A 27,452-nucleotide genomic window follows, 5' to 3' on the forward strand; every position below is an offset into this window, starting at 1 on the left:
AGTTATACCAACTTACAATTTATTATTTTTTTAAAAAATGACATGAAACACAAGTAAAAATAAATACATCATATAAACAACAAATTGTTCAAAGTCTCTGTTCTGGGAGATCAGGTGGGCACATCCCGTTCGACAGAGAGAAGAGGGAAGCACATGATCATGCGTGGGGCCAACCAACCAACCCACCCTGCTAGCAATACTCCTCTTTCCAACCACAACAAGACAGGCCACAAACTAAGGCGGTAGTAAAAAAGAAAAGAAAAAAAAAAGAGAAAAAGAAACTCAAACCAACACAAAACCCCAAATGAGACTCAGTGATGGATTCCTTCAGGCTCCCGTGGATTTGCCAGACTCCAGCTCCAAGCTGGGTACCACGAAGCAGCCGAGGCAGTGGTGGTAGCCTGGGAGGTGGCAGAGGTTGCTCTCCCTCACTTGCCCCGTTGTCCCTTCACAGGGAGCGCCTGCTCCAAGTTGTGAGGAGCCATCACCTCACTGTTATCTAGCTGGACTATGTTCCCCGTTTAACCTCTGCCCCCCGCCCCAGCCCTCCCCCCCCCGGGTCCTTCCAAGACTGGATTAACAAAATTCATCCCAGAGCGGCGAGAAACACCAGCTGTGAAGGTATTTGCTGCACTTGTCCCTGTTGTCTGGGAAGCCGCCCCCAAACCAGCAGCAATTCTCATGCATTCAGCCACTTGCATTTGTTGCCCAGAGAAGCTGTGGATGCCCCATCCCTGGAAGTGTCCAAGGCCAGGCTGGATGGGGCTTGGAGCAACCTGGTATAGTGGGAGGTGTCCCCGCCCATGGCAGGGTGTTGGAATGAGATGATCTTTAAAAGTCCCTTCCAACCCAAACCATTCTATGAGTCTATAATTCGCTGACATCACTAAGTCAAAACACACATAATTTCTAGTGAAGCCCCTGTGGAAATCCCACCCTTTGCTTGCCAGAATATTTGCTTTCTCCAAGTACCTGCACCCACCCCATCACCCTCCCAGGTGCTCTGGGAGGATGACAAGCAGCAGATTCTGCCCAACGTGGGCCAGGCTGGGCTGTGTTGCCCCCATCCTGCAGTTCCCTATGATACCCCAAGATCTTCATCAGCAGTGGGGGAAACAAGCCCACCAAGACCAGGGCACACAGCAGCCACCTCCATGCCCATGGCACTGTCCCCAGTGGCACCCAGCCTTTACCTGATTGTTCCCAGGAGTGGAAACCTCCCACCTGAGGGAAGGGCCAAGGGCTGGATGCTGACGTGGAGGGCAGTTGGCCATTCCCCATTCCCCCCAGCAATGCCCAGGCCTCAAGGCTGTGCTCAGGCATCTTCCTTATTGTCCAAACCCTCAGCAGAGAGTCCTGCACTGCTGTCCTCAGTGTCACCCACAGCCCCACCGAGAACTGGCAGCTGCTTCCTGTCAGGTCATTTAGAGACAGAAATTCAGCAGCAAAAGAAAAATTTAACCCGCGCGGGGAAAGCCCCTGTTCCAGGCTCAGGAAAACCAAGACAGGACCCTCTGCAGCAGAACCACATGCTGGAGAGAAGAAAACTGGGGAGAGATGAGGGGGAGAGTGGGTGCCATTGGAGGGGAGTTTTAGGGCTCAGAGAGCTCCCCCCACTCGGAAAGACTCTGGATAACCCACACTCCCCCTCAGCTTCTGTGGGGTGGAGGAAATCCTTCCCCTGGCACAGTGGGAGAGCAGGTGCCTCCAGTTGCCTTGGAGCAGCCCCAGCCCCAGTCAGCCCCCAGCTGCGGCCAGGGCATCATGGCCATCTCTGCCACCACCTCTCAGCCAAGGCTCTGCCAGGGCCCATGGGACCTGTTCCCTCACTAAGGGGGTGCCCAGGGCTGGAAGGTGGGGCAGAGGTAGGGCTGGGGCTGTACTTGGGCGCTTGCTGGGCAGAGCCAACATGCTGCAGGTGCCTGGAGCCATGGATGTTTGCCAGGGGCATGCACACCACAGAAGTGTGGCAAGGGGTCTCCAAGCTGCCATGGCCATGCAGGAGCCAGGAGAGCCCTCACACCTCACCCTGGTGCCAGGTTAATGACCAGAACAGGGCACAAAGTGTGCACCCCATGGCAGCCGAGTGCCAGCTGCCCCGGCTCCTGTGGCCACAGGGCTTGGGCTATGCTGGGGAACCCCAGGAGGACAGCGAGTGGCAGCATGGAGATGTGCCAGGGCCTGCTCAGGAAGTCCTGGAGAGGCAAGGAGCAGAGAAAATGGTGTGCAGCCACCAGTATCACATCCAGAGCCACGACACTGACTGCCCCCAGCCAAATCTTCACACCTTGTCCCAGCACAGGCCCCATTCAGATGTGGGAGGGTCCCTTGGATGAGCCCCACTACCCTGACCCCCACCAGGAAGGACTGGGGCTGCAGCAGGGCTCTAGTGGGGGGTCTGCTTACATTCCAGCCTCCCACACACACCCCCAGGGTCTCAATGCTTGCTACTCTCGACAAGGAAAGCCCTTGCCTTGGTTCATTCCCCAAATCCACCGGAAAACTGACAGCCTCACAGGGATGCAACGGACATCTGGGCAAGCTGGTCATACAATCAGTGTCACAGGGTTGTGCATGAGGTGGACACACAGAGCACAGGAGGGCATGACTCACAGATGCAGCACTGTCAAGTCTTTGGAGAAACTTGCATGAACACCATCAGTTAATTTGCTTTGTTACTTTTGTGGGGGGGTTTGATTTTTATTTCCATGGTGCATCCAAAGACAAGTTGTCCAGCAGTTTGCTCAGAACCCCTCGGTTTTCAACTCCTAGGATATGTTAAAGAAGAAAGCACTATTTTAATGTTTGTTTTTTAAAAAAATAATTAAAATAATTTGCATAGCTAAACTGTTGATCTAAGGCTTCTATGAATGGTGTGGTTATGTTTGACAGACAATGTCCATTAAACAGAGAAGACACTAGGAAAGCCCCATAACATTTTTATTATGTTTCCATAACACACGTGCACACACCCCCCTTCTCAGGAAGGGGGGTCCCATCTTCCCGCACCCCTTTAGTGGAGGATGTCAGGACATCCTGTCCTTTCCTATACTTAGTTGGTCCCAGCAAACAGCAGTGACTGCAGCTTCCAGAGGTCCCCTACAAGCTGCCATGGCTCCAGGGACATCCCACACAGGCAAGCACAGCTCATGCCTGGTGACACCCAGATGTGATGCGGGGGTTCCTGGATTTCAAGTCTCTATCCTAACGTGTTCACACACAGCTACACCCACCATGTCCAGCTGCACTTGGGTATCCCAGCTCTCCCTAGAAGCCCTGGCCCGGAGGTGAGTGGCCAGAGGGCTCACTGTCAGGGCCAGGACCAGCCTCCTCACACGTGGGGCTGAGTAGGGCTGGGCTGAGTGCTGGTCCCTGTGTAGGGAAAGGTGCTTCCCCAGCAGGAGCTCTGCTTTCCCAGCTCCACACACCTCACAGCCCTCCTCCTCACTGGGAAGCAGCAGATGTGCTCCCCAATGACAAGAGGACTCCATCCTCACTCTGGCTGCTGAGCACCCAGAGCAGCTCCTGATAGGGCACATCCAGCCAATACCACACAAGTCAGCTGTGGGCCACCTCCACAGCTGGCCCCGTTCCTAAGGCTACACTTCGGTCAACCCACTGCTTCTCCCCACACAAACAACCCAACAAGCGACCACTGCATGATGGAGGCCAGCTTTTTATTTTTTTTTAATATGGAAATTAATTTAAAAGTAGAAAGACAGACTCCCCCAGACAATAAATATTACGTTTTCATGAAATAAATTAAGGTAGAGGTTCTGTGCAGGGGGAAGTCCCTCCAGTCACAGGTTCAACAGCAACTGGCACTGGGTCCAGTGTCCCCTTCCCAATCTTCTCCACTGCCTGGTGCTGTTGAGAAGCAGCAGTGAGCCCACCTACCCCTGGATCTGGTGGGCCACAGCAGGGTGAGACGTGGCCTTCACATAGCCTGGCAGAGCCGTGGAACTGAGGAGTCACCAGGATTCCCCTCCAACGGCCACCAAGACATTTGGGATTGCTCCACTCATCTGGCCTGGCACACAGAGCTGGCATTGGACCCACAAGGCCAACCTACCTTGGATAGGACCCTCCAGAAGGTCCCTGGGGAGGACAGGACCTTCCAGAAGGGCCTGGAGGAGCCCCCCACCAGAGCCCTGCCTGCCTGACTGCAGCAGGAGCCTGCCTGGAGCCCTCACACTAGTCTCATGTGAATTTGAAGAGGGTGATAAACTGTTTGTGGGGTATTTTCTTTTTTTTTTTTTATCTTTTTTTTAATCTTTCCTTTTTTTTTTTTTTTTTTTAACATCAATCCCTCCCCTCCCTGCCCCAACATATACGATGTACAAGCCTCCCCACTCCCTCCCCATTAAAAACACTTTGTCCCCAACCTCTGCTGGAGTCACCCCCCCGGCCCATCCCTCTCTCAGTGAGAGAAGTTCACAGATAAGGCAGTTCATGTGAGAGGGAGCTCGGCCCTGCCAGCGGTCAAGCCCGCACCTCCAGGCCTGAGCAGGGCAGTGACTCGCAACACCGAGCCGCCGCGGCCAGACAAGACAGAGAACACAGACAGACAGACAGACAGAGCATAGGGGGAGGCACTCCTATGGTTTGCATTGCTGCTTCCCTCCTCCCCTGGCTCTTGCTCCCCGGGCCCTCACAGGTCCATTCTATCCCTCTCCCATCTCCCAGCCCCTAATACAATTCTTATCCTTGACAGCTAAAAAACAACAAAGCAAAATGAAAAGAACAAAACCACCCCCACGCCACACCCTTTGCATCCTTCTCCACCCGCTGCCACAGCCCAGAGGGGAAATCCTGACTCCCAAAAAGGTCCTGCAACTTTTGCCTCCTGGCGGAGCTGAGACCGAGCAGGAGCTGGGCCTTTTTATTTCCCTGTGATCTCTATGACATCGTCGTCTTTGTCCTCGTCATTAGAGCTGCATCCCACCTCTGGGACCTCCTGGGGTTCAAACTGAGGCACCTGGGACCGAAGGAGACCCCCAGCTGGGTAGCCCGAGTGAGGGGACATGTAGCCAGGGTAGGCAGATGCCATGCTCCTGGGAAGGCTGCTAGGCAAGACGGGGGCTGGGAAAGGAGCAAACATCCTGGGCTCGGGCAGGAGTGACTGCGTGAAGGGAAGCGAGTAATTGGGCAGCACCCCTGTCAGAGAAGGGTTTAGCATGAATGAGGGGACGCTGGCGGTGGCTGAGGTAGCAGCAGAAGAGCTGGCGGTGCCGGCTGTCAGCAGAGGGTCAGTAGTCACAGGGAACACCAGATGAGGGTCTGGGAGTAAATTGGGCAGCTGGTAATAAGAGGAGCCAGTGCCCATGTACAAGGAATTTCCTGGTTGGGAGGCAAATGGATGGGTTAGGTTGTGGTTTAAAGAGACAGGAGGCATGGTGAACCCACCAGAGACGGGGTACCCGTGTTCGTAGGGCTGCACGGACGATGGCAACTGGCGCTTCTTCTGCTGCCTGCGGGATTGCTCCTCCGGAGCCGACGGCGAGGTCGACTTGCGCTTGTTGCCCCGTAAGTCCAACACCGAGTGGGCATCGACGTGCTGGCTGGTGGCTGGCAGGGCCGCGGACACAGAGGGGGCCAGGCAGTGAACCCCCACGCGCTGCTCGGCTCCTCGGGCTGCGGCACCGGGCGCGGTGTCCGTGCGGGCGTGGCCTTGCGCCGCGTTGGTGCTGGGAGAGCTGTGCCGGGACTCGCGCGCGGCCGCCGCCTCCGCGTACTGCTGCAGCTCGCTGATGATCTCGGGGCTGTCGGGGGATATGGGCCGGGTGAGCTCCTCCGTGCTGGGGAGCTGCGGCGATGAGGCACTGTGTCTGCCATTGCTTGTGGACTCCAGGGAGGAGCTCTGGGAGCCTGGAAACAAGGAGATGGAGCAGGTGAGAAAGACGACCTTGGAGAAGAACCTGGGGGCCAAAACGCAACAGTGGAAAAGAAGGTGGGGAGACTGCTCTAAACATAGGCGTGAGGAATACACCAGGGAAAGACACCCCAGACACTCAAGTAGGAAAGCACATGTGAAAGCCTCACACAGCACTCACAAGCCCCTACCTGAGGCAGCTGTCCGACGGTCTTCATTGCCCTTTGGCTTCCCAGTGGTCCGTATAGCAAAAATCCGACCGTCACTGGTCCGGATATACGTCCCTGGAACAGAGGCAGAACAACGTCATTACAACTCTAATATCAGCTCAGGACCCTGGATCTGTGAGCTCACAAGGCTGCTCAGGCAGGAACAGGACAGCAGTGCTACATAAGGCCAGCTCAGATCATGCAGGGGAGCTTAGTGAGAGGCTTCTGTCTCCTTCTTCACTCCTCACTTCCACCTTTGCAGCTTTCATGGGTTGGGGATCACCCCCTCCCAATGTGCTGCTGTTGGGAAACGTGAAACTTCATGCTTGAGACAGAGTTTGCTCTGGGAGCACCAGGAAGTGTTTGGTTGCCCCAGTACATGCAGAGGGTGTTGTGAAAAGGAGACATCCAGCCACAAATTCAACAGCTCCTCTCAGGGTGACAGGAGCAGCCACAGCTGCAACAGCCCTGCAGCATCAACACAGCCAGAGCACGGGCTGCAACAGAGCCACTGCAAACTCCAGACCTCCTCCCCTTCTTGTTTCTTTTCCTGTCAAGGCACTGATTCATGCTCTTACATCCTTCTCTTTGCTACTCAGCATTGGCTAGGACTTACCTTTTGTCCCTCGGATGATGTGGATGCTCTCACCAGCACTGATTCTTGCCTGTACATCAGTGGACGTGTTTGTACCCGGAATCACAATATCTGGCAGTGGGAGAAGAAACAGAACAGTGTCCATTAAATTACAAGCCAGTTACAGTCAGGAGAGGGCAGGTGCCCCACCAACCCCTTTGTCTGAGTGCAGTTGTCTCTCCTATGTGCTGTGCTATAAGCAAGCCCTGGGTTTATTTCTGAGCAGCACAGGAAGGCAGCAGAGGCTCCAAAGATGAAAAAGCCACGCTGCTCTGGCACAGTATCTCCCCTATCCCAAAAAGGACAACTAGTGACAGTATTGAAGGCCCTCTCATGGGAGTTCACTCCCAACAACCTAGCAGGTCCAAGACCCTTGCACACCTGCAGGGAAAGTCCTCCAGGGGAACCACTCAAATGAGAGAGGCAGTATCTTTGGCTCTGATGGCCATCTGCCCACTGCCCATGTGAGCATCAACAACTCACCCTGATGCTCAGTTCATCACAGCCATCACAACTCAACCCACTGTGAGCACCAGCAACTCACCCGTGGTGGTGACAATCTTCTGCACAAAGACACCAGCTCGCTGTAGATAGTTGATGGGGAAGTTGACAGCAGGGTTGGAGCTTGAGGTTGATCCTGCACTGCCCATGGGGACATGCCGGGGCATCATTGGAATGGGGGTGGACTGAACTGGGCGGACGCTTGCCACTGGCTTGTCCTCACCCTTGAGGGCTGGTCGCCTAGTGAGAGAGGAGGGAGGAGAGTGCAGTGCCCACCCGACAGGGATAAACATTCTCTGCCCGCTCATTTCATGTGTACAGCATGGGAAGAAAGGGAAGGGGCAGGTACTCACCAGTTCCTCTGGCTAAAGGCAGGGATGCTCGTCAGACTCTGGTCACTGGCTGGGTAATACTGTGCGTAGGACGGCCGGGTGTAGGGGACGGATGCTCGCTTTTCCTCCTCATAGCTCTTCTTGGCTGCTTTCTTCTCTGCCTTGGTCAGCTTGTGCTCCTTCCGGTCGATCAGCAGTGACTCATGCTGAAAAGGCTCCTGCAACCCCACAGCACCGCGGTTCTGGCACCAACACACCACAAGAGGGAACCAACAAACCCCAAACGGTAGCCAGCAGCTCCCTGCGGCAGCCTGTCTCCATCCCAGGCTGACCAGGAAGGGCCAGTTGGGAAGGCAGAGCTGGCCATGGTGAACTACGTGCAGGGCAGTGTTGTGGATGTGGCCAGGCTCAGACTGAAGGGTGACAGTCAGCTAAGCCATTGCCTGCCCAGCCAAAGCCAGCACTTACCACGAGCACAGAGCAAAACCCAGGAGCCAAAGGTCAGGCCAAGAGTGCAAGCACAGAGTCTACCACGATGTCATGCAGCCACCAGAGCCCCACAGCACCCAGCCACAGGCCCCCTCTGCACCACCACCCTACCAGAGAAACTCCTGACAACACAGGCAAGTGCTGTCTGTCCCAGCTTTGGCTCAAAGCCACTCCAGGAAAAGAGTTGGCAGCAAGCTGGGATATGCCACTGCCACTTTCCCACCCAGCACGAAGATGAAGAAAAGGGGTGCCTGGCAACCTGCCCCCAGACCTGCCCAGGGCAGAGGCGTCTGTAAATGTGTAGGAGATACCACAGGGAAGGGAAGGGCTCTTTGGGCTCTCTCTAGAGAATTTTCTGCCTATTCCCACTAGCATCCTTCTCGCCACCATGGCCCCATCACGCTGCCAGACTCCTCCAGGCCTACTCCTGGCTGTGCAGTGCTGTGCCAGCAAGGAAACAGGTTGGTCTTACCTTGGTGATGAGGTGAGGATACTTGAGACAGGCTAATTGTAGAACAGACTCCTTCATCTTGCCTGGATTGAGGGAGAGCTGAGCAGGGTCAGATTCCTCTTCTACAAAATGCAGCAGGTTCTCCACCTCTCGTCGGGTGAAATTCAGCACTGGGTTCAGATCATCCACCACCCGATCTGGAAAAGAGGGGGAACGAAGTTAGCAGAAAAGGGAAGAAATGGGTACTGCTTGCCTGCTGCCCTTCCTACACCCCTGTTCTAAAGAGCTCCCTCCTTACAATCTGCACAATCCTCAGAAGTGTTCTGTAAATGTCAGGGCAGGGAGAAAAATCACCATTCATGTTCAGAACTGAGCCTGTTTGACCAAGTCAGGCTGACAAGTGCCTTGTGCTCCAGACTGCACAGCAAGGCAGTGCAGGTCAGTGAGCTCCTGGCAAGCAGGAATACAAAACTAGTGATGGAATGGTGTCCCACCTCACATGACAAGGCTGTAAATATAGGTGTCCTGAGACAGAACTGCAGCCACATCAGTAGGTGCTCTCCCACAAAGCCCACCAAAAAGGCTCAAGTTAGTAACCAGATACTAAAATTCACAGAAAGCTGTTGAGTTAAAAGCTCAGAAAAGCAGCCACAGTCCCTCGCTCACAAGAGCCTGAATGCTTTTCTTGGACATTATCCCTCCTGCACACAGGGCAAACAGGAGCATGTGGAGAAAACATCTCTATCCAGGACTCTCTTGGAAGCCAGGTTAGCTGCCAGGGGTCTCCACCTTGAGTGCACAACAGCACACTGAGCAGATCACATTGGGCTGCTGCCTCTGGACTTTTGCTTCGGGCACAGAAGGACTCAGGCAGCAGAGTTCTCTCTGGGTCACCACAACCCTCGGCTGCATGCTCCAGGATAACAGCTTGACAGCTGGCACAAGCCAGCACAAAAGATACTTGTGGTACAAGGGGAGGTCAGAACTGCAATGAATTCATTATTCTTGGCTCCTAAGTAAGCACTGTGAGTCAAAGGTATCGATATATGTTTTAATTTAGCCATTTTCCCTCTCTTGCTGCTGGAAAAATGGAGGTACAGAGCTATTTAATATGTAACACCCAGCTTAAGGTGAGCAATATCCAGGCACAGGGGAAAACAGACACCGTCTGAGTCTCCAGTCTGTTGCAGCAGCCAGGAGAGTAGCAGTGATGGCAAATGGCACAGCAGTGGACTAAAAACACAGCCCTGCTGCAGGATTTTGACTCTACCATCATGAATTTCTTAAAGGATCTCATGTCATTGCCAACTCATAAACATCAAACATAGCTCTGGGATAGTGTCTGTCACCTCTTTGTCTGGTCTTCAACCTTAAAAAAAGAAATTACAAAACCCATAGAACCAGGACTTGCAGGAGCTAAAAGGAGTGAAAGCTGAGAGTGGAATGCCATGTTCACCCACACTTACCTGACATGCCCTGCTTGGAGATCTGACGGTCATAGATCTTCTTCTCAAGGGTGTAATCAGAAACCAGTCTGTAGATGTGGCACGGCTTCTTCTGCCCGTAGCGGTACACTCGGCACACGGCCTGGGCGTCGTGGCACGGGTTCCAGGAGGCATCAAACACCACCACTCTGTTGGCTCCAATGAGGTTGACACCCAGACACCCAGCACTGGAAATTAGAGACAGATTTCAAACTGCTGCCTTGGCCAGCTTTCAAAACTTCTAGGCAGGGACGACCATCACAGCCAAGAGTCCACAAAGTGTCTATGGGAAGTTCCCTCCAGCCAAACTTTAAACCTAAGTTTGGTTTCCAAGACTGTTAAGCTGTTGCAGAAGATTAAGACTGAAATGCTACATCCCTAGGGAACTCAGAAGTAGATGGCACTATCAGGCCATGGAGAGCATACCACAAAGGAAGTTAAGAACTGAAAGCCCACCTGCACACAGAACATCAGTGTGAGTCCTCCACTGTGCTCTTCTGCTCCAGCCAACTTACCGTGTGGACAAAAGGAAGAGCCAAACAGAGGTGTTGCTGGGATCATTGAACTGGTTAATCAGTCGTTCCCTTTCCGAGGCAGAGGTGCTGCCATCCAGTCCTGAGAAGGAAATGAAAGACCCATTTAAAAGCTCCGTGTGTCTGGAGGAAACAAACCCACTTTCTAAACTCTGAGCTTTGTAACTGGTTGCAAACCAGTTCTGGGTCCTCCTCAAGTCATGTACTCCAGGATCTCAACTGGACCACTCTGTACCTCTAATTTGCCCAGCCAGGCAGGTGCAGTGCAGCCAGCCAGGCTGGGATTTGTTCAGCTGAAAGATCAAGTAAAACATTACTCAAGCTTGTCAAGGCCAGGACTGGGAGTGCTACAACACATCTAGCAGCCCATTAAGGCTGTGCTTTAGGCAAGATGGATAGCAAGCAGGAACAACAGGAACAAAGAACCAAGAGAAATCAAAATTGTAAAGCTTCTGGCAAACCCCCAAAGCTTAGATTTGAGCACAGAGAGTATTGGTCTAGAGGAGTTGCAGGGGGTGTCGTCTCTGCTCCATGTTGCTTCTGGCTGCTCTTCAAAAATCAGCCACCACTTCCCTCAGCCCTGGCTTGTAAAGTAGCCACACAAAGCAACAACCCATACCAGAACGAGATTTAAAACTGGGGAAGAGGGAAGGAGGAATTCACAGCCCTGAGCTAATGAAAACACTCCAGGGTGATTCTGGATTTGGAAGAAAAATCTAGCAAATAGCTTAACAGGAAGCAAAAAGTATCTTTTGCAACTTTAAAAAGCAGTAGTAAGTGAGGTGTTAAAGATGTCTAACACCTCCTAAGTAATATGTCAGAAAGAGGATTTGGAAGTTATCAGTTAGTTGCTATCCAACTGACATTGTCTTCCAAAATAACTAAAGTAAGAACAATCTGAAAGAGGTTCATCAAGAGAATGCTTCAGAGGAGCATCTTCACACCCAAGGACAAACATATGAAGACAGTGGGTGACTTTCAGGAATTAGTCCATCACAGAGGATCAAACAGTGTGATATCAAAAGTGAAGGGGATTTGCTGTACTCACTGTAGTAGTTGATGTTTCGGACCCAGTTGTGAACTCCTCCATCTGAGCCTGGAGGACTCGGCATCGGTCTCTTTGCCAAAAACTCTTCAATGACAGATAAGGTGGACAAGCTCTGGCTGCAAAACCAAGATCTCTGTTGAGGAAAATGAACCCCCAGCAGTAAAAGTGGAGTATCAGAACCCTTCCCCAACCATGACAGCACTGATGGTTGTCAAATCCTGTTTATGCAGCACATCTCTCATTAATAAAATTGACACTGGCAGAAGTATAAAACCCACAGATGAAATCCAAGATCTAATACAACAAAGAAAAAAAAAGGAAACTGCTACATCATTCACCCTGTGTAACAAACTTCTAGCACCAGAGGGGATCCAACTACTCCAGTGCTTGGCGACTGTAGGATCAACTATTGATACTCTGCTTACCTGAAGACCAAGATCTTGTCTCCAAGTTTCACACTTTCCTCAATTAAGTGGAACAGTAACACCATCTTGGGCGAGTTCTCCAAGACTCCCGTCTGGTAATCACACAAGATGTCTTTGGCCTACCAAGAAATGGGAGACTATTACAGGTGGAGTTGCTCATTCTCTGTTTAGTCCAACAATCCTGTCTCAGAGGTTATTTACATCCACTCGGTAGAGGTGAGAATGCTACTCCCAACTACTGCTGCTACCTCCCCTTCCAGAAGCTCCAAATGACAAACTTCTTGGATGAATGAGTGTCCCCTCAACATTTCATGACTCTTTTACCTCAAGAGCTTTCTTCTAGCTTTCTAGATTTACCACCATCTTATCTAGATCAAATTTCACTCTAACACCTTTTTTTGAATAACAAAGTCCACAGCCTTTCTGGTCAGATGAAAACAATGGTATGAGTGCTGCCTGCACTCCTGCCTCATGAGATTCGTAAACCCCTCCCAGCATTACACAACCTGCTTATCAAGATGCTCTATGGTAAAGAAACGAAAGAGAAACCCACAACTCAAACAAAAGAGTCTTCTCTTTGCTCCACTTCAGAAAAATGTCCTAAAACGAAGTACACTCTGATTTCAGACTCTCCAAATGAAGAGATTTCCAGCAGTGGCACTCACCCACTCATAAGTTACGACCTGATTTGCTCTCTCTTGAAAAGGGTTGAAGCCAACACTCTGGAGGAACTTGCTATTAGTAGCTTCTCCAACTGGTGATGCCAAAGCATTACTCTCTGCTTTGACTTTAATTCCCTGAGGCTGGCAGCGGGAATTAGTACTTGCTGTGCCAAGGTCATCCACATCCAAATCCTGCTCATTTGCCAGATTCTCCTTTTGCAGAGCTTCATACAACACATCTGGATGGTTCCAGATCTGAAAGGGAAAGGAAAGTAAGTGGTTAGATCTGTGCTGGCCTGCTGCTTGCCAACGATTGTGGTCTGAAAGCCCCACAGCTATTCAAAGGAAAGAACTGATACTTCCCCTAGGCTCTCATATCTTTAAAAGTGCCAATTTCTTTCCCTGAGAACAAACCAGGAGGCCACTGTGCACTCCACACAGCACAAAGGCAGAGGAGGCTGCATGTTTGCACTGTAGCAGGTAAGGCTGTGCAGGTGAAGGTGTCAGCCCAGTACTGGTTCAGCTGATGGCTGCAGGTTTCTTGCACAGTTTGAAAAGCACATTTAACATCTCTGCATCCCAGTTCTGGAAGCAAAGATAACAACACTGTTGGGCCATCGCAGAGCACTCTGGGGAGAGAAGATGTCCCTGGCCAACCACACTTTCACTTCCTGTTTTGTCTCATATTCCTGCCTTTGCCTTACATATTAGAATATTTCTTTGCATCTCTTGCCAAAACCTACCTTGCAACAGACACAGAAAGCTTTGAGCGGGTTCAGTCCCAGCCAGCCACTGTTGCCTGCGTCTCGGAACCGGTTCATGAACTCCGTATAAAGGGCCCGCTGGATCTTCGACAGACGCACCAAAATGACGTGTTCTTCCTTAGATGGGAGCTGAACCTTCAGAACATTGTGGCCCCGCCTGCGGGGGAAATAAAAAGAGAGATAAATACAAGGAAGGGAATTTCCCAATATGATCTCTCTATGGTTGCCTGTAGGGTAAGATTTTGACTTCTTGCCCCCCTGGTTGCAGGGAGAAAGACCTTTAAATTGCATGTTTCTCTAATGCATGACACGTCCAAGAGACTATCCCTGCAGCCAAATACCAGCTGTAAACACAATTACAGAGATCTCAAACATTACAATCATCTAGCACAGGTCACGGTGTTAGGAGGGGGATGAAAGTCCTGTTTTCCATGGTAGCTGAAAATCAGAAACAAGACTGAAGGTTTATTTTCAGCTCTGCTAATGATTAAGACATTCCATTCAAGTCACTGGTCCAGCATCTTAGAACCCTCATATGAGGAAGAAAAGCTGGTTCGTTTCCAGAGTGGTGAAGTCACTGTCCTTTTTCATAACACTTTCATGAAACACTTTCAGATCCTTGGGTAGAGGATGTCAAAAAGTGTACATCCAAATTAATTATCAAGCCATCAAAATAAACCCGAGGTCACTCTGGTGCAGTCAGAGGCATTGTTCTCTAATATCAGAGTCTGTGGTACCAAAGCAAAGCAACTTTACCTCTAACCATAAGGCAAAACTGAGTTGTAAGAAACAGTGTGCCCAGCAGTGCCAGGGCAGTGATCATCCCCCTGTGCTGGGCACTGGTGAGGCTGTGCCTTGAACCCTGGGCTAAGTTTTGGGCCCCCCACTACAGGAAAGACATTGAGGGGCTGGAGCGAGTCCAGGGAAGGGCAATGGAGCTGGAGAAGGGGCTGGACCCCAAGTCTGATGAGAAGTGGCTGAGGGAGCTGGGGAGACTCAGCCTGGAGAAAAGGAGGATCAGGGGGGATCTTCTTGCTCTCTGCAACTCCCTGACAGGAGGTTGGAGTTGGAGCCAGGTGGGGGTTGGGCTCTGCTCCCAGGTAACAAGTGACAGGATGAGAGGAGATGGTCTTAAGTTGTGCCAGGGGAGGTTTAGACTGGATATTAGGAAAAATTTCTTCAGTGAAAGGGTTCTCAAGCACTGGAACAGGCTTTCTGGGGAAGTGGTTAAATCCTGGAGGGATTTAACAGAGGTGTGGATGTGCCACCTGGGAACATGGTTTAGTGGTGGACTTGGCAGTGCTGAGGGAACAGCTGGACTTGATGGTCTTACAGGTCTTTTCCAACCTGAACGATTCCATGACTCTGTAAGGCAGCAAGATTTAATTGTAGCACATAACTTCAGCAGATAAGCCGGGTAATTTGGGATGAAGGAGGTGTTTGCATGGACCACACCACTAAGAACTGAGGGACTCACCGCTGCACGAAGCCTTCCAGCAGGCTGTGCAGGACGTGGCTGCGGTACCTCATGAGCCGCACGTCCTGCGGGGTGCTGTCGATACACTGCCCGTTCAGGATGGGCCGCTCAAACATGTTGCTGAATTCCTGCCGCGAGCCCAGAAAGTCGGGTCGGACAAAGTCCACCATGCACCAGTACTCAATGAGGTTGTTCTGCAGTGGGTACCCAGTGAGCACCACCCGCCGGCGGGAGCGGATGTTCTTCAGGGCCTGGGAAGTGCTGGCATGGCAGTTCTTTATCCGGTGTCCTTCGTCGCAAATAACCACGTCTGGGCCAGGGCGAGACAAGGCCTTCTCAATCCCTGAGGACAAGGAACATTAAGTGTTAGTTAGAGATGAATAAGACAAAGTTCTGGTTTTACATGGTCACTGACTTCACAAAGGAGGGGTAGCTCTGAAAGACAAAAAAGCAGTATTCATGGGTGCAGAGAGTCAGGTTGATTCAGGAGATAAAATATGACTAGACACTAGCTCTGATTTAGCATAATGTGGTAATGAGCAAACATGACTGTCCCTTGATTTCTGCTCAACGACCCGCATTACATCAAGTTGGGTGTCTTGCATCATTTCAGCCTGGCAAATCTCACACTGACAAATCCCATAGTTCAGTCTTCTGACTTCCACACTTGCAGCTCTTGCAAGAAATTAAAGACTCGGCCAAAGCTCAACAACCTTCTGCTTCCAAAGACACACTCCTGCCCAGCAAGGTTTGATCATGTCAGCAATGCTAAAAGCAAGTTACAGGTTGTTTCCCTGTGCTGCCACTGCTGATGGCCAGCTGGACGGCAGGATCACACTCTCCCTCTTGAGGGCTGGCCTCCCACCTTTCAGAAGCTCTTGCTGCCGGTCTTCCTCATCCAAGTCAATAATGACAGGGCCAGTTTGTTTCTTTGTTCTCTTCTTCCTGCCAGTGGCAAAGGACTTCTTCAGTGAGAGGAGACGGTACATCTCGTATCCCATCAGCAGCACACCACCGTCTGTCACCCAGTCATTCACCACCTTTGCACGTGCAGCTGTTGTCCTGCAAAACAACCAAATAAACTTCAGATTTTCTCCAGTTTCAGCCTGAATCACTGGATTGGAGTCTGCTGAGAAAAAAGACCCATTCAATTAATTTAAAGCACTTTTCTCGCATCAAACCAGACAAAAGAACACAATGAAATTTCTTTAAGAAGCAAACTGGCATAGAAGTGGAAAAAAGCCTTTTAAGTGCCATGGGTAGCAGAGTAGAGAATGACAAATTGTTACAGGAACTGAGCTGTAGAAGTCTGTCATGTACAAAAGGACATCAAACTTGAGAGCATCTGTGCTGGTGATTTTTTGAGAGACCTTAAAACACTCGTTTCATGACAGCACCCTTTTTAAAGAGTTGTTGAGTCTGCCTGTGCAAAAACCATTTTCAGAACTAGCTGTTAATGCACATGGCTGTAATTATCTAGTTGGTTTTCCCCTGTTGTTGTCTCCTCCAATGCTCATGTTCCCCAGTTATTCCTTCCCTGCAGCCTTCTCAGATTTGGTTCAGATCAAGACACTGTCTTCACTCAATCCACCAGATCACACCAGATCCCGGTCAGTAGTAAACACACTGTTGGAGCAGCATCAGCAGATTCAAAATATGCCCCAGTCAGAAGGTGAGGACATCAACAGGTGGGTGTATGAACTGAGAATTCCCTAGGATCACTGTAATGTCCTGATTCATGCAGGAAAAATAATCCAGAAAGAAGCAGAGATTCATGAGCCAAGAACACACTCCACACCAGGCTGTAACTGCAATCACTGATCTCTCCTTTTTGGACAAAGAGGCTTTGTATATTTTACCAGAACCCTTCATGGACAACTCTATTCACAGAAAGTCGAAGTGTCAGGTAGAGGAATCCCTAAATGTGTGAAAAATCTTGGGGAAAAAAAAAAATCAACCCACATTTAAAATGCAAGAGATGTGGTACAGGGACACACGCCTCAGGAATCCCAGGACTCTGACAGGACTAACAGTGTCCCACCAAGTCACAGCATTTCTGCTCCTCTGCAGTTCTGTCTCTGGGACCGGGTTCCTGCTCTCAGCACACATGGAAGAACAGAAAGGTGTGTCAGCAGTGTGAGAAGGAAATACAAGATATAAATATTGGATGAAAGAGACAGGTACCTCTCACAGGTACCAAATCCTCCCCTCAGACAGCATCCACAATAAATGCAGAGTGGGAAAGGAAAGATCTGGGAGTCAAGGGCACAGAATTAACCCAAACTGAACAGTCTGCAACACCAATTCTGATAACAGTTCCCTAAGACACAGTTCAAGAGCTCAAAAAGACTTTTACTGGCACCTACTTGTGTTCATCATTCAGGATGTGGACTTTGAAGGTGCGGGGCTGGACCTCTTTGGAGTTATAATCAGCAGGAAGGTTTTCAGGTGCTGGGAGCCACATGTTGAACTCTGCTAACCAGTTTTGGAGTGTATTCACCTGAAAAAGTTAGCCACGGAGGGATTAAAAACCCAGCTGAGTCACTTGTGATTTTAAGATCAAAAATGAAAATAAGGACTGACACCCAGCTGTGCCCAGACAGAAGCAGCAGACCACAGCATGCAAACTCAGGGACAGGGAGTGAAAGAGGGAGAAGAGCAGCAAGGGTATGATAGAGCTTGATGTGAGATGGGACACTAATCAACTTTCTCTATGCAAAGAAAGAAGCAGTGCAAAGAAGCCCCTCAGCCAGCCCTTCATGTGGCTACTCACAGGTACAATGGCAAGAACAGTCTTTGCCTCCGTGTGCCGGAAAAGTACATCCAAGAAAGAGATGACCTGTATGGTCTTGCCCAGGCCCATGCTATGTGCTAAAATACACCCAAACCCACTGCTGGTTTTAAATCTCTCCAAGGACTCGACCAAGTTGTCATACAGGAATCGGATCCCACCAATCTAGACATAAAAGTAGAAAAGGTATTAGAATGGTGGGAGAAAAAAACCTCAAGATGGGTATGTATTTACAGAGTGGCAATTATATCAGGATTGCATAAACCATTAAAATATAAAGGGGATGTTTCACGTTCACTGAAGTACTCTAACCTGGGGAAGGCTCAGAAACTCAGTATTTTTAGATACTCATAAAATGTCCTAAGACTACATCAATAAATCAGAATTAATATGTAGCCAGAGAATCTGAATTGGGGTTGATTAGTTTGTTTATAAATATAATTTTATTTTTAAAAAGTTCATCTAAATATACAAAGGTCTGATAATACAATATCCAAAGTTACACAGAGTCTTGGTATCCCTTTAATTTGTCTGTATCATTTGACTGTCCACAACAGTCACTACTACAACCAGACTGGTCACAGAGCTCACCAAAGAAGTTCTCCTGAGATTGCAAGGCAGGCTTGTCTGAAGTCACTGCATTTGCAAGACTAACAAAGCCTACCTGATGAGGTTTTACTGCATGTGCAAGCTGGGGAGCCAGGAAAATGTCCTCTTCATTTGGTGGATGATTGATGTTGACAATGACTTGCCCCAGAGCATCTGACTGATTTAAGGCATCATTCACATGAGAGCCACTGCTCTCTTCACTGCCATCCTCCTCCCCTTCATTGCCAGAGTCACTGCTGTCCACAATTTGGAGGGCATCATCCTCTCCTGAGCTCAGCTCAATCACTTCTGCAAAGTAACCAAAGGAGGAGAGAATAAGGGCAAAGGTGAACTTGACATCAGGGTTTATCATACATGGAAAAAACTATCAGGAAATAAGGCTACCACCACCTTTTGCAACTCCACACTGGCCTAATGACCCATTCTGAACAAGCAGGCACGATACAGACACACCAGGCCCCTCAGATCAACATATGAAAGCACGACTTTCCCTGAGCTTTCCTGTGTTTCAGACAACATTAATTTGGGCTGATCCAAATGGAAACGTGAGACAGTTTCTATGAGTGATTTCCATTCTCCTCCATATGCCCTCTTAACCAAACCCAGGCATACATTTTATCTACTGATGCAATGTCTAAGGACCACCAAGGATATTAGGCAGAAGTACTGTACCAGAGTGGTATAAAGTAGTCAGGTTAGGTCCATTTGGGACAAGAGACATAAAACCGACTTTCAGCCGCAGATCTGAATATTTAGATGCTCCTTTTATACACAGCAGATGATTCCACATCTCACGTAAGCATTCTTCAGCAGAGCACTGAGCAAAGTTAAGTGCATTTATAAAGCAGAAATAAACACAAGTTCACAAGAGGGCCTGACAGGCCATTTTATAAATGTCACTTCGGGACTCACAGAGCAGAACTGCCCATATAATTGGAAACCAATAGGCCTACAAAAATCTGAAGTGATTCACCACTGGAGCATCTGACTAGATGAAAACAGACTTGTGGCTGAATAAACAGCATATTGTGAGAAGACCAGGCTGAGCCAATTGGTCACTTACCATCTTTAATGCTATTTTTTCCTTTAGCATCATCTTCACTGCCACTGCTGGTACTGTCGAGGCAGATTACTTCCTCAGCCAGGACCTGAGGGGGGAGCTGGGTCGCCTCTGCGGTTCTGAAAACGATGTCCTCTACAAACATAAATCATAAACAATAAGTAATTCATAGTAATAAGGAAGGAGACAAAACTGTTCAGAAACCAGACAGTATTTCCTTCCACTTTTGCTCCAATAACTTAGTCCTGGAATTTTCCATAACAGACTCTCACTGTCTACAATACTGCTATGACTCAGCTTCCTGGGTCACACTCTGCTCCTTTCTCAATATGCTGAAACAATAGGCCATTGCTGATGGCACCCTCTGTTTCATGCCCTGACTGGGGCACACTGACCACGCAACATGCTAAAGCCCTTTGTTTCTCTTTTTTTTTTTTGGTCTCAAAAGTAAAAGCTGTGTTTCACCCAGCAAAGAACTGAAGGGATGATAACTGCCCTTTGTTAGTAGGGAGACTGTAATAAGTACATCCCACATATCATAAACAACTTTTGCTGATCAAGAGCATTTGTTTGTATATTTTAGTGCTGCTGTGTGGTGAGAGAGGCTAATGGGCCCAAACAGCACCACTGCAGTGACTCAGCAATTATGTTCTTCTGGGGCTTCAACCTACCCTGCAACAGTTGAAGTGTTTTAAACAGCCCTTATTCCTTCTCTTCTATGTAAAAGTGTTTTGAACACTTGCATATAAGGGAGAATATGCATTTTCTCAAGAGGCAAAGCCAACTCAGGAACTCCTTACTCCTGACTCCTTACACAATATCCAACTGCACTTCCTTGCCCTTTACACCAGACAGAGGCTGGTTACCACTAGATCACCAAAATGATCCAGATTAGGAAACAATATGAGATGACATATTCACCAGAAGACAAGAGGATGCTTAACCATTTATACTGCCTGCTACTCACTGCTTGCTGAAAGAAAGGACAAGGTTACATCATGAACATACATGAACATTCCAGTCTATTGCTCCACTATCCCTGGCACAGACCATTCCCAGTACAAATAGGGTCTGGACATGGTAATTCTACCAGTTGGAAAGACAAGAGAGTTCTGTTCCAGAATCCCACTACACACAATTAATGTGTCAAAATATCTTCAACAAGATATTTTCTTCCTGGCACCTTTCACCATGCAGCCACAGCATCTTGATTCAAAACTAGCTCACAAGTGGAACTGTCTACACTAAACCAACAAATGCTTTGGAACTGCTGTTTTGAGAGTTTACTCTTGGGAGTGCAAGTACAGCATAGAAACACAGAATGGTTTGGGTTGGAAGGACCCTTCAAAGGCCATCTAGTCCAACCCTCCTGCCATGGGCAGGGACATCCATCCTAACCTTGAATGTTTTCAGAGATGGGGCATTTACCACCTCTCTGGACAACCTGTGTCAGCGCTTCACCACCCTCTTCCTTTTATCTACCTGAATCTACCTTCCTGCTGTTTAAAACCATCACCCCCTTGTCCTATCATGGACAAACACGGCACTACCTTCTTCATTCAGCTTCTGTCCTTAAAACTCCTGCTTTGGTTGGCATCTCCCACTGCTTACCAGGAAGAAACTCAAGGGGTACAGTTGGAATAGTAGCTGGATAATCCTTCCGCTGCTGCTCAAGCCGTTTCCTCCTCTCCAACTCTTCCTGCTGGGCTGCCTTTGTCACGGCTTCCAGTTGGTCCTCACGCAACAGCTTTCTGAACACAGGAGCAAATGTGATTTGGTTACACTCAAACAATTTCTCCCAAAAACATGAATGATTGTACAGCTGGCTCAAAAGATGATTGACAGGCTCCAGGAGTCTGTCAGCTACACAGACTGGGAACATCATCATCAAAAGATACAGGCAAATACAGTCATTTCAAGACTGTGCTTCCCAACTACAGGTAACACTACAAGTAGTCAAGGAAAAGACAAAAGTTTGACAGAAGCAAAATAATGAAAGGAGAAAAATTGGGAGTGGGTAAGCACATATGTAAAGTAGGTTACCAGAGACAAGTTCTTCTATCTGAAAGGATGTTTTTTATTGATATGCAGTTTATAAACACAAAATTCACAAAGCCATGCAAAGAAGATACGTGGGAGGAAAAAGCATCAATTTCACCACAAAAAGTCATTACCCTGATTCTCTTCTGACATAGTGTTTTCAGGAATTAGGACCTCTAATGGCTTTAACAATGGTTTCAAGGGACGCTCTCAAAGCACCTTCCCTTTACAGGTAGTTTTCTTTACTTCCAAATGTTGCTCTTCCCCTGCTTCAGTTTCACACGTGCAGTACTGGAAATGAAGGTGCTTTTGCCAGGGGAGAGGTGCTGTACAAGCAGTGGTAAAATCCAGCTCCCTCTAACTAGCCTTTAGAACCACCCAATCCCACACTTCAGGGATGTCTTCCCATCCTAATGAGGGAGGGGGAGATAGGAGGAGACATCCCCAGGCCTACTCAGTACTCATTCCTTTGGCTTTAAGAAAATCAATCTGCACAAACTTAAACATGAACCAGAGACCACCAGCACATTGTGCACAGGGCAAGAGAAGCCACTTGAGTTCCTGCTCCATTAGGACTCCTCTGAGCATTTAAGAGTCCCCTTGAACATTATTTCATTGTGATTTACCACTTGACAACATGTCCCAGAATATGTGGTGACTTACACAATAATCAAACTATTACTGCTTTATATAAGCCAGGTGAAACTGATTTCAAGCATTTCAGTCACCAGCAGTAGCATCAGCATTCTTGCTAACAAATACCCAGGACAGTACAGGAAAAGACTGTATTTTAGGCTGTTTTCAATAGGATTCACCTCAGCAAATATCTGAAACTGGTATTAACTTAATGGTGGTACTGTTTTTCTATTACATCTTTTAAAAGCCAGCAGCAATTACACAACTTTTGCAATATATTCCATAACCAAATATTCCCTCTTCTGAAATACCAAACAAGTCTGCACCCACATGCAGCACTCCAGTCTGAGATCATACTACTCCCACTGGTGAAATCCTAAGGTTTTGGAAAAGAAAAACCATCTGCTCTGCCAGCAGTGGCAAAACGTAGCTCAGAAGCAAAGTGCAGAGATTCTGTTTTCACCCAGAGGGCTCATGTGACCCTAGCTCTTTCTTTCTGTCCTGCTGCTCCTTACCTTATGTTCCTCCGCATGTGAGACGGTTTCTGAGCCCTCTTCTTTTTGGTGTCCTCAGAGGCCAGGCTCTTGTGCTGGTTCTGCAAGAGTTGCTCTGCCCGCTCACTCGGAGATGAGGTAGTTGAAGTCGAGCGCTGCCATTCTCCATCCTCCGTGTGCTCAGCATGGTCACCACTGAACACACCTTCCCGGGGTTGGTCTGCAAACGGGAGAAGGCTATGACATGAGAACATGACATGAGAGCTCTGCCAGCCTGGCTTTTACATGAGCATTCATCAGGATTTGAGCTGAGTGGGAACTGACAGTCCCAATTCTCTCTCATCTGGAAGTATGTTTCTCCGAGGGTCAAAACTTGGGTCCTTTCCAACAGCCACTCTGAGTGTTAAAAAGTTTTATAGTGAAGGGTCTGTTCCCAGTAAAAGCCAAGACTAACACCATTCAACACAGCCCAAAAGTGTCCTGACAAGAAAACAAGGCAAAATTGTTTCAGTCTACGTGGAGCACTTGCTGTCCCAAGGGTTTGTGTTCCTACAGGGACCCAATGAGTTCTGATTAAAACAAGGAACTTAAATCTCTTTACCTTTGTTTCAAGTTGTTCAAGTAAGGCAGAAATTTCCATTTATATGACACCTGTGTAATAACCACCTTCCAAGTTAACAGAACATACCATGTAAGAGGTTATCTGGTTCAAAGACTGGGCACTTCAGTGGTTTTAGCATCAGGCTCCACTCTCATGATTTAAATTGTAACTTCCAACAAACTTTTTTAAAAATAAAAAGTAAGTGACAATACTCTTTCTACATTATAAATCAGACACATTCTTTTTTCTCTTCATTCTCCCATTTCCAGACTTCCATTAGCACTTGATTTCACTCTTAAGGCATTATATGAAATGACACCTTGTTCTATGTGACACTTGGCTCTTCAACAGGCTGCCAGTGACCAAGCTAATGCTTCCAGAGCACAGAAAGGAGATGTTTCTGTTCAAAAGCTTCCCTTGAAGCAAACTGTTTCTGACAAGCATTGTAATAGCTTCTTTGAAGCATCTTGTCCCCTTGTGTCAGGCAAAGAGATACCCTGAGTCTCATCTTGTAATCAGCTTTCTTGCTTACATTGTGTATCCGAGTTAATGACTGAACTGAAATGACACTTAGACAGAACTTTGAAGGAAAGAAGACATCAGTGCAGATGAATGTGGCAGATGAAGTAATACAGAAACCACAAACATCTCATTGTGACTCTGTGGGATCTGGACACAAAAAGCATCCCTTCTCAAAAAAGCTGGGAGCTTAAACAAAGGATGTTTCAGTACAGCACGTTGCACCTACAAGCTCTCACATTAACATGCCTATTAACTTAAGCTTACCAGCAGCATCTCCTCTTAAAACTGAGATGACAAGAAGTAGATTCAGACCTTGGGCAAAAGCACCAACTTTGCAAACTTCCTCTCCAGACATCCCACCAGACCAGCCCCAGTATTTGCTCCAAGTCTATGTCAGAATCCATTTAGGACTTCAGGGCTCACCCCACCATAGACCAATACCAGCAGAGCAGCTCAAACATTTCTGTGAACATTGGTCTCTGCCAGTCCTACACATACTGGAAAAACAAGTATCCACAGCTTATGGGATGAAACAGATCTCACAATGAATGAAAGAAAAGTTATGTTGCACGTGAAGATAAAGGCTAAGGGGTTTGCTGCTACAAGCAGGGTAGTTCTCCTACCATAGCCAAGGTTTTGGAGCTCTGTCCTCCCACCATGCCTCCTCAGACTTACAAGCTCAAATACCACACTCACTTGCAGACAGAGAACTGTGCTGGGAATAAACCCAGTTTCCCAGGCTTCCCAAACAACAGCTCTGCTATTTGAGCTACAGACACATTTTAGTCACATTACCTGCAACTCTTCAGCACTGTTTCCTTCCCCCCACCCCTCTCGACTCCTGGTTATATAACTAGATCAAAAGATTGGATGAAATAGGGCAAAGGGAAGCAGGGAGGCTGCACACGTGATCACATGCTCCAGGATGAGTCATTAAACCGGAGACAAACACTGCCATGGTTACATTGCTGCCATCTCACCCTGGCCGGAGGACCTTGACAAGGCACCAGAGAGCACAAAGTCATGCTTGTTTGGAAGAGGAAGCACTTCCCTCCCCACACTCCAGCAATTACCCAGGTCATCTCCTCCGGCAGCCGCTCTGCCAGGAGCGGGTGTGCTCTGGCAGGAGCACTGTGCCAGGAAAGGGTGTCTCCAGGACAAGGGTGATACAACAAAATCCAAAGGCTCAGCAGCCCAAGTCTCCTCTATGTTTTCATATTTGTTGTGCAATCCCTACGTAGACTCATTCCACCTCTGCATTTTTACCTTTTCTTTTCTCTTAATCATATCTAATACAAAATCTGCTGAAACCTACAGACAGTTGGATCAGCAGGTTTTTTAAAAAATATAATTCTCATCTGACCAGGAGTCTGAAACACAAAATCTGACGATAAATTTGATCCTGCACTGAGTACAGGCCCTCATCCGCCACAGCCGTGTCTGCTCAGGCTGGTGTTTGTCCTGCCAATGCAAGTTCCGAGGTGAGGAACACAATCTGTGCCTCAGCCCACATTCCCGACACATACGCATCTAGATACTGAGAGTTCTTCCACACTACTGACAGCACCAAACATCACACTGATTCAGCTGCAGTGGGATTCAGGGGACAGCCGGATTCCCGAGGCTGCTCCCACCCTTGCCACCACCATGAATAAATCTGCCTTTCACAAAGTTTAACTAACACAATGATAAAATCGCAAGTCTCACCATGCATCAGCTCCCACCGCACCTGTGGCATGAGCTGGCAGCTACAAGCAGGAATTATTTTGTTGCTGCTTTGTATCAAACTCCTGATTGTGTGCACAGCCTAAATCTTGCTGTATATAAAAAGCCAGGCTCCAGCTGTAGCCGTGTGGCTGCACTCCACCACAGTGAACTCCAGACTGTGTAACTGTGACCCACACTGGGACAGAAATGCATTAAGAAACAAACTACACACAGAGAAACCTATTTTGTACAAGCACAGGCTAGATCTTTGGGTTGGAGGGAGTGTGGGAACAGCCTCGTCAAACAGGTCCCATCTGGTAATCAATGGAATAATCCTACCCCAATTTTGCAAAACCTACATCTACAACAGAAATGCAATTATGGTTTTGTAAGAGGAGCTCAACATGCTACTCTGACATAGTTACACAAGTAGCTTTCTATACAATGCAAAAACTCATCAGCCACGTTTGCATGTTGACAACTGCCTGACCATGCTGAATCTGTCAGTGCACTCTAGGAAGACCTGGGCAGTTATCCATGGTGCCTCCATGAGAAGAGTACTGCCACGAGCCTGTGGGTGACAGCCCAGCACAGCGAGATCAGCCACATGTGCCCGAGTACAGTCAAGAGAAAAAGCAGGCCCAGGTCTCCTAAGCAGAAGGTAGCCATGGGTCAGGTGTGGTTGCTGGCAAGGATGTAAATCCATCCCGTTGTTACACACTGGGCACCAAGAATCAGCTGGAACATCAACCGCTGGGTTCACACCAGCTGTTCCATGTTTTGCAGTGTCCTCAACAAATCTATAAAGAGGGTTTCCCCAAGGGAACTGGTGAGAGCATCAACGCAGCTGTTCCTTCAGGTGGGTTACAGCTCTGAGAGATCCCCATGGAATTCCCACTGGTCCTTGGTTATGGGCACCTGCACACACCCAGGCACTCTGTCCTGAGAGGTACCAAGAGGGACACAACTATCCCTTCTCATGCACTTCAAAGGTTTGAAATGTGTCTGCCCTCTCAAAACCCAACAGACCTGATTAGAGGATGGCTCTGGTTTGTGCTGCAGACCAGGGGTTGCCAGTTTTCTTTGCTCAATAAGCAGCAACCACCATCCCCAGCTGTACACACAAGCACAGGGAGGTGTTTGGTTTCTCGACTGACACTTGCGTATTGATACAGTTTAGAAGCCTCTGTAAGAAAGGGAGTCATGACTGCTCTGTGTAACTGCTTCAGATGCTCCCTATGCGCTGTGACTGCCAGAGCTGCCCCTAAACGCTGCACAGGTGAGTAACACAGTAGAAGATTTGTCCCACAGTCAGGGACACTTCCTATTGCACCCAAGCTTACAAAACTCACCTCATGACCTCCTTCTCAAACTTCCCTTAAAACAGCACAGGATTCAGCCTGGAGAATATTCCCCAGCATTGTCAATTCAGCAGTGAATTGCTGTTGACACAGCCTGCTCTGCAAAAAGGCTCAGGTTGCTGTGAAGTGTCCTGAAGCAGCAGGTACATTGTTTTGAGGTGTGAGATGCGCGTAACAGTCTTCTGACACCAAGGTGTGTGAGAAAACAGTGTTACAGCTGCATGCAATCTCCATGCTCCAAGGCAGACCTCATTAAGTCCAAGTGTTGTGCATCCACAGTTCAGCTCTAGCAACAGTCCAACACTCCCACAAGTACAGAAATTCCCGTTCAGAATAAGACCCGAAGGTCTCCTACCTGAGGCTGCTGGATGAGAAGGTCCAAGAGACCCCTCAGTGGACAAAATACTGTAAGATGGTGACTTCCTTGCCTCCTCAGTTACCAGATAGCGAACATGGCTAGCCAGAGGTACACCCTCCTCCTAGGAGGCCAGTTACTCTGCCAGGGTAACTCCAGTGAGTCCAGGGAAGGCATAACACTGAAAACCAGATACTTGTTTATTTCTAAAATCATTTCACTACAAAAACTCAGGATACTGAATATCACAGTGTGGCTCATTCTCTGGGCATTACTTCCTGCCCTAAGGACAGGGATGTGCATGCACGGTGAGGAAGGGAGCTGCATGCAGAGCAGCGAGGAGTTAATTCTTTCTTTGGGAGCTCTCTTTCGTCCTGCACAAAGAACAAAGAGCA

At 48.6% G+C, this 27,452-nt stretch overlaps 1 protein-coding gene across 6 annotated transcripts in view; it reads right to left on the bottom strand.

Annotated features, from left to right (window-relative positions):
• Window positions 1-2: 2 nt before the first annotated feature.
• The window catches only part of RAD54L2 (RAD54 like 2), a 69,505-nt gene continuing 42,055 nt past the window's right edge, over window positions 3-27,452 (bottom strand). For 5 of the 6 annotated variants that reach the window (XM_027640191.1, XM_027640189.1, XM_027640188.1 and 2 more), the window contains 20 exons: window positions 22,533-22,731; window positions 20,953-21,092; window positions 19,345-19,476; window positions 18,337-18,569; window positions 17,655-17,837; window positions 17,248-17,381; window positions 15,747-15,943; window positions 14,882-15,224; window positions 13,384-13,561; window positions 12,644-12,895; window positions 11,979-12,097; window positions 11,554-11,669; window positions 10,488-10,587; window positions 9,955-10,160; window positions 8,510-8,685; window positions 7,570-7,766; window positions 7,260-7,456; window positions 6,698-6,787; window positions 6,064-6,156; window positions 4,861-5,868 (listed from right to left, as the gene is read on the bottom strand). In XM_027640191.1, the coding sequence (XP_027495992.1) occupies window positions 4,883-5,868; window positions 6,064-6,156; window positions 6,698-6,787; window positions 7,260-7,456; window positions 7,570-7,766; window positions 8,510-8,685; window positions 9,955-10,160; window positions 10,488-10,587; window positions 11,554-11,669; window positions 11,979-12,097; window positions 12,644-12,895; window positions 13,384-13,561; window positions 14,882-15,224; window positions 15,747-15,943; window positions 17,248-17,381; window positions 17,655-17,837; window positions 18,337-18,569; window positions 19,345-19,476; window positions 20,953-21,092; window positions 22,533-22,731 (4,271 nt within the window). In that variant the 3' untranslated portion in view covers window positions 4,861-4,882. Of the gene's footprint in view, window positions 2,769-4,860; window positions 5,869-6,063; window positions 6,157-6,697; window positions 6,788-7,259; window positions 7,457-7,569; window positions 7,767-8,509; window positions 8,686-9,954; window positions 10,161-10,487; window positions 10,588-11,553; window positions 11,670-11,978; window positions 12,098-12,643; window positions 12,896-13,383; window positions 13,562-14,881; window positions 15,225-15,746; window positions 15,944-17,247; window positions 17,382-17,654; window positions 17,838-18,336; window positions 18,570-19,344; window positions 19,477-20,952; window positions 21,093-22,532; window positions 22,732-27,452 lie in introns of those variants that run through there. The other variant, XM_027640194.1, reaches the window with a different exon arrangement.

Source organism: Corapipo altera, unplaced genomic scaffold (genome assembly GCF_003945725.1).
Source record: "Corapipo altera isolate COAL_440 unplaced genomic scaffold, ASM394572v1 55, whole genome shotgun sequence".
NCBI classification, from domain to species: Eukaryota; Metazoa; Chordata; class Aves; order Passeriformes; family Pipridae; genus Corapipo; species Corapipo altera.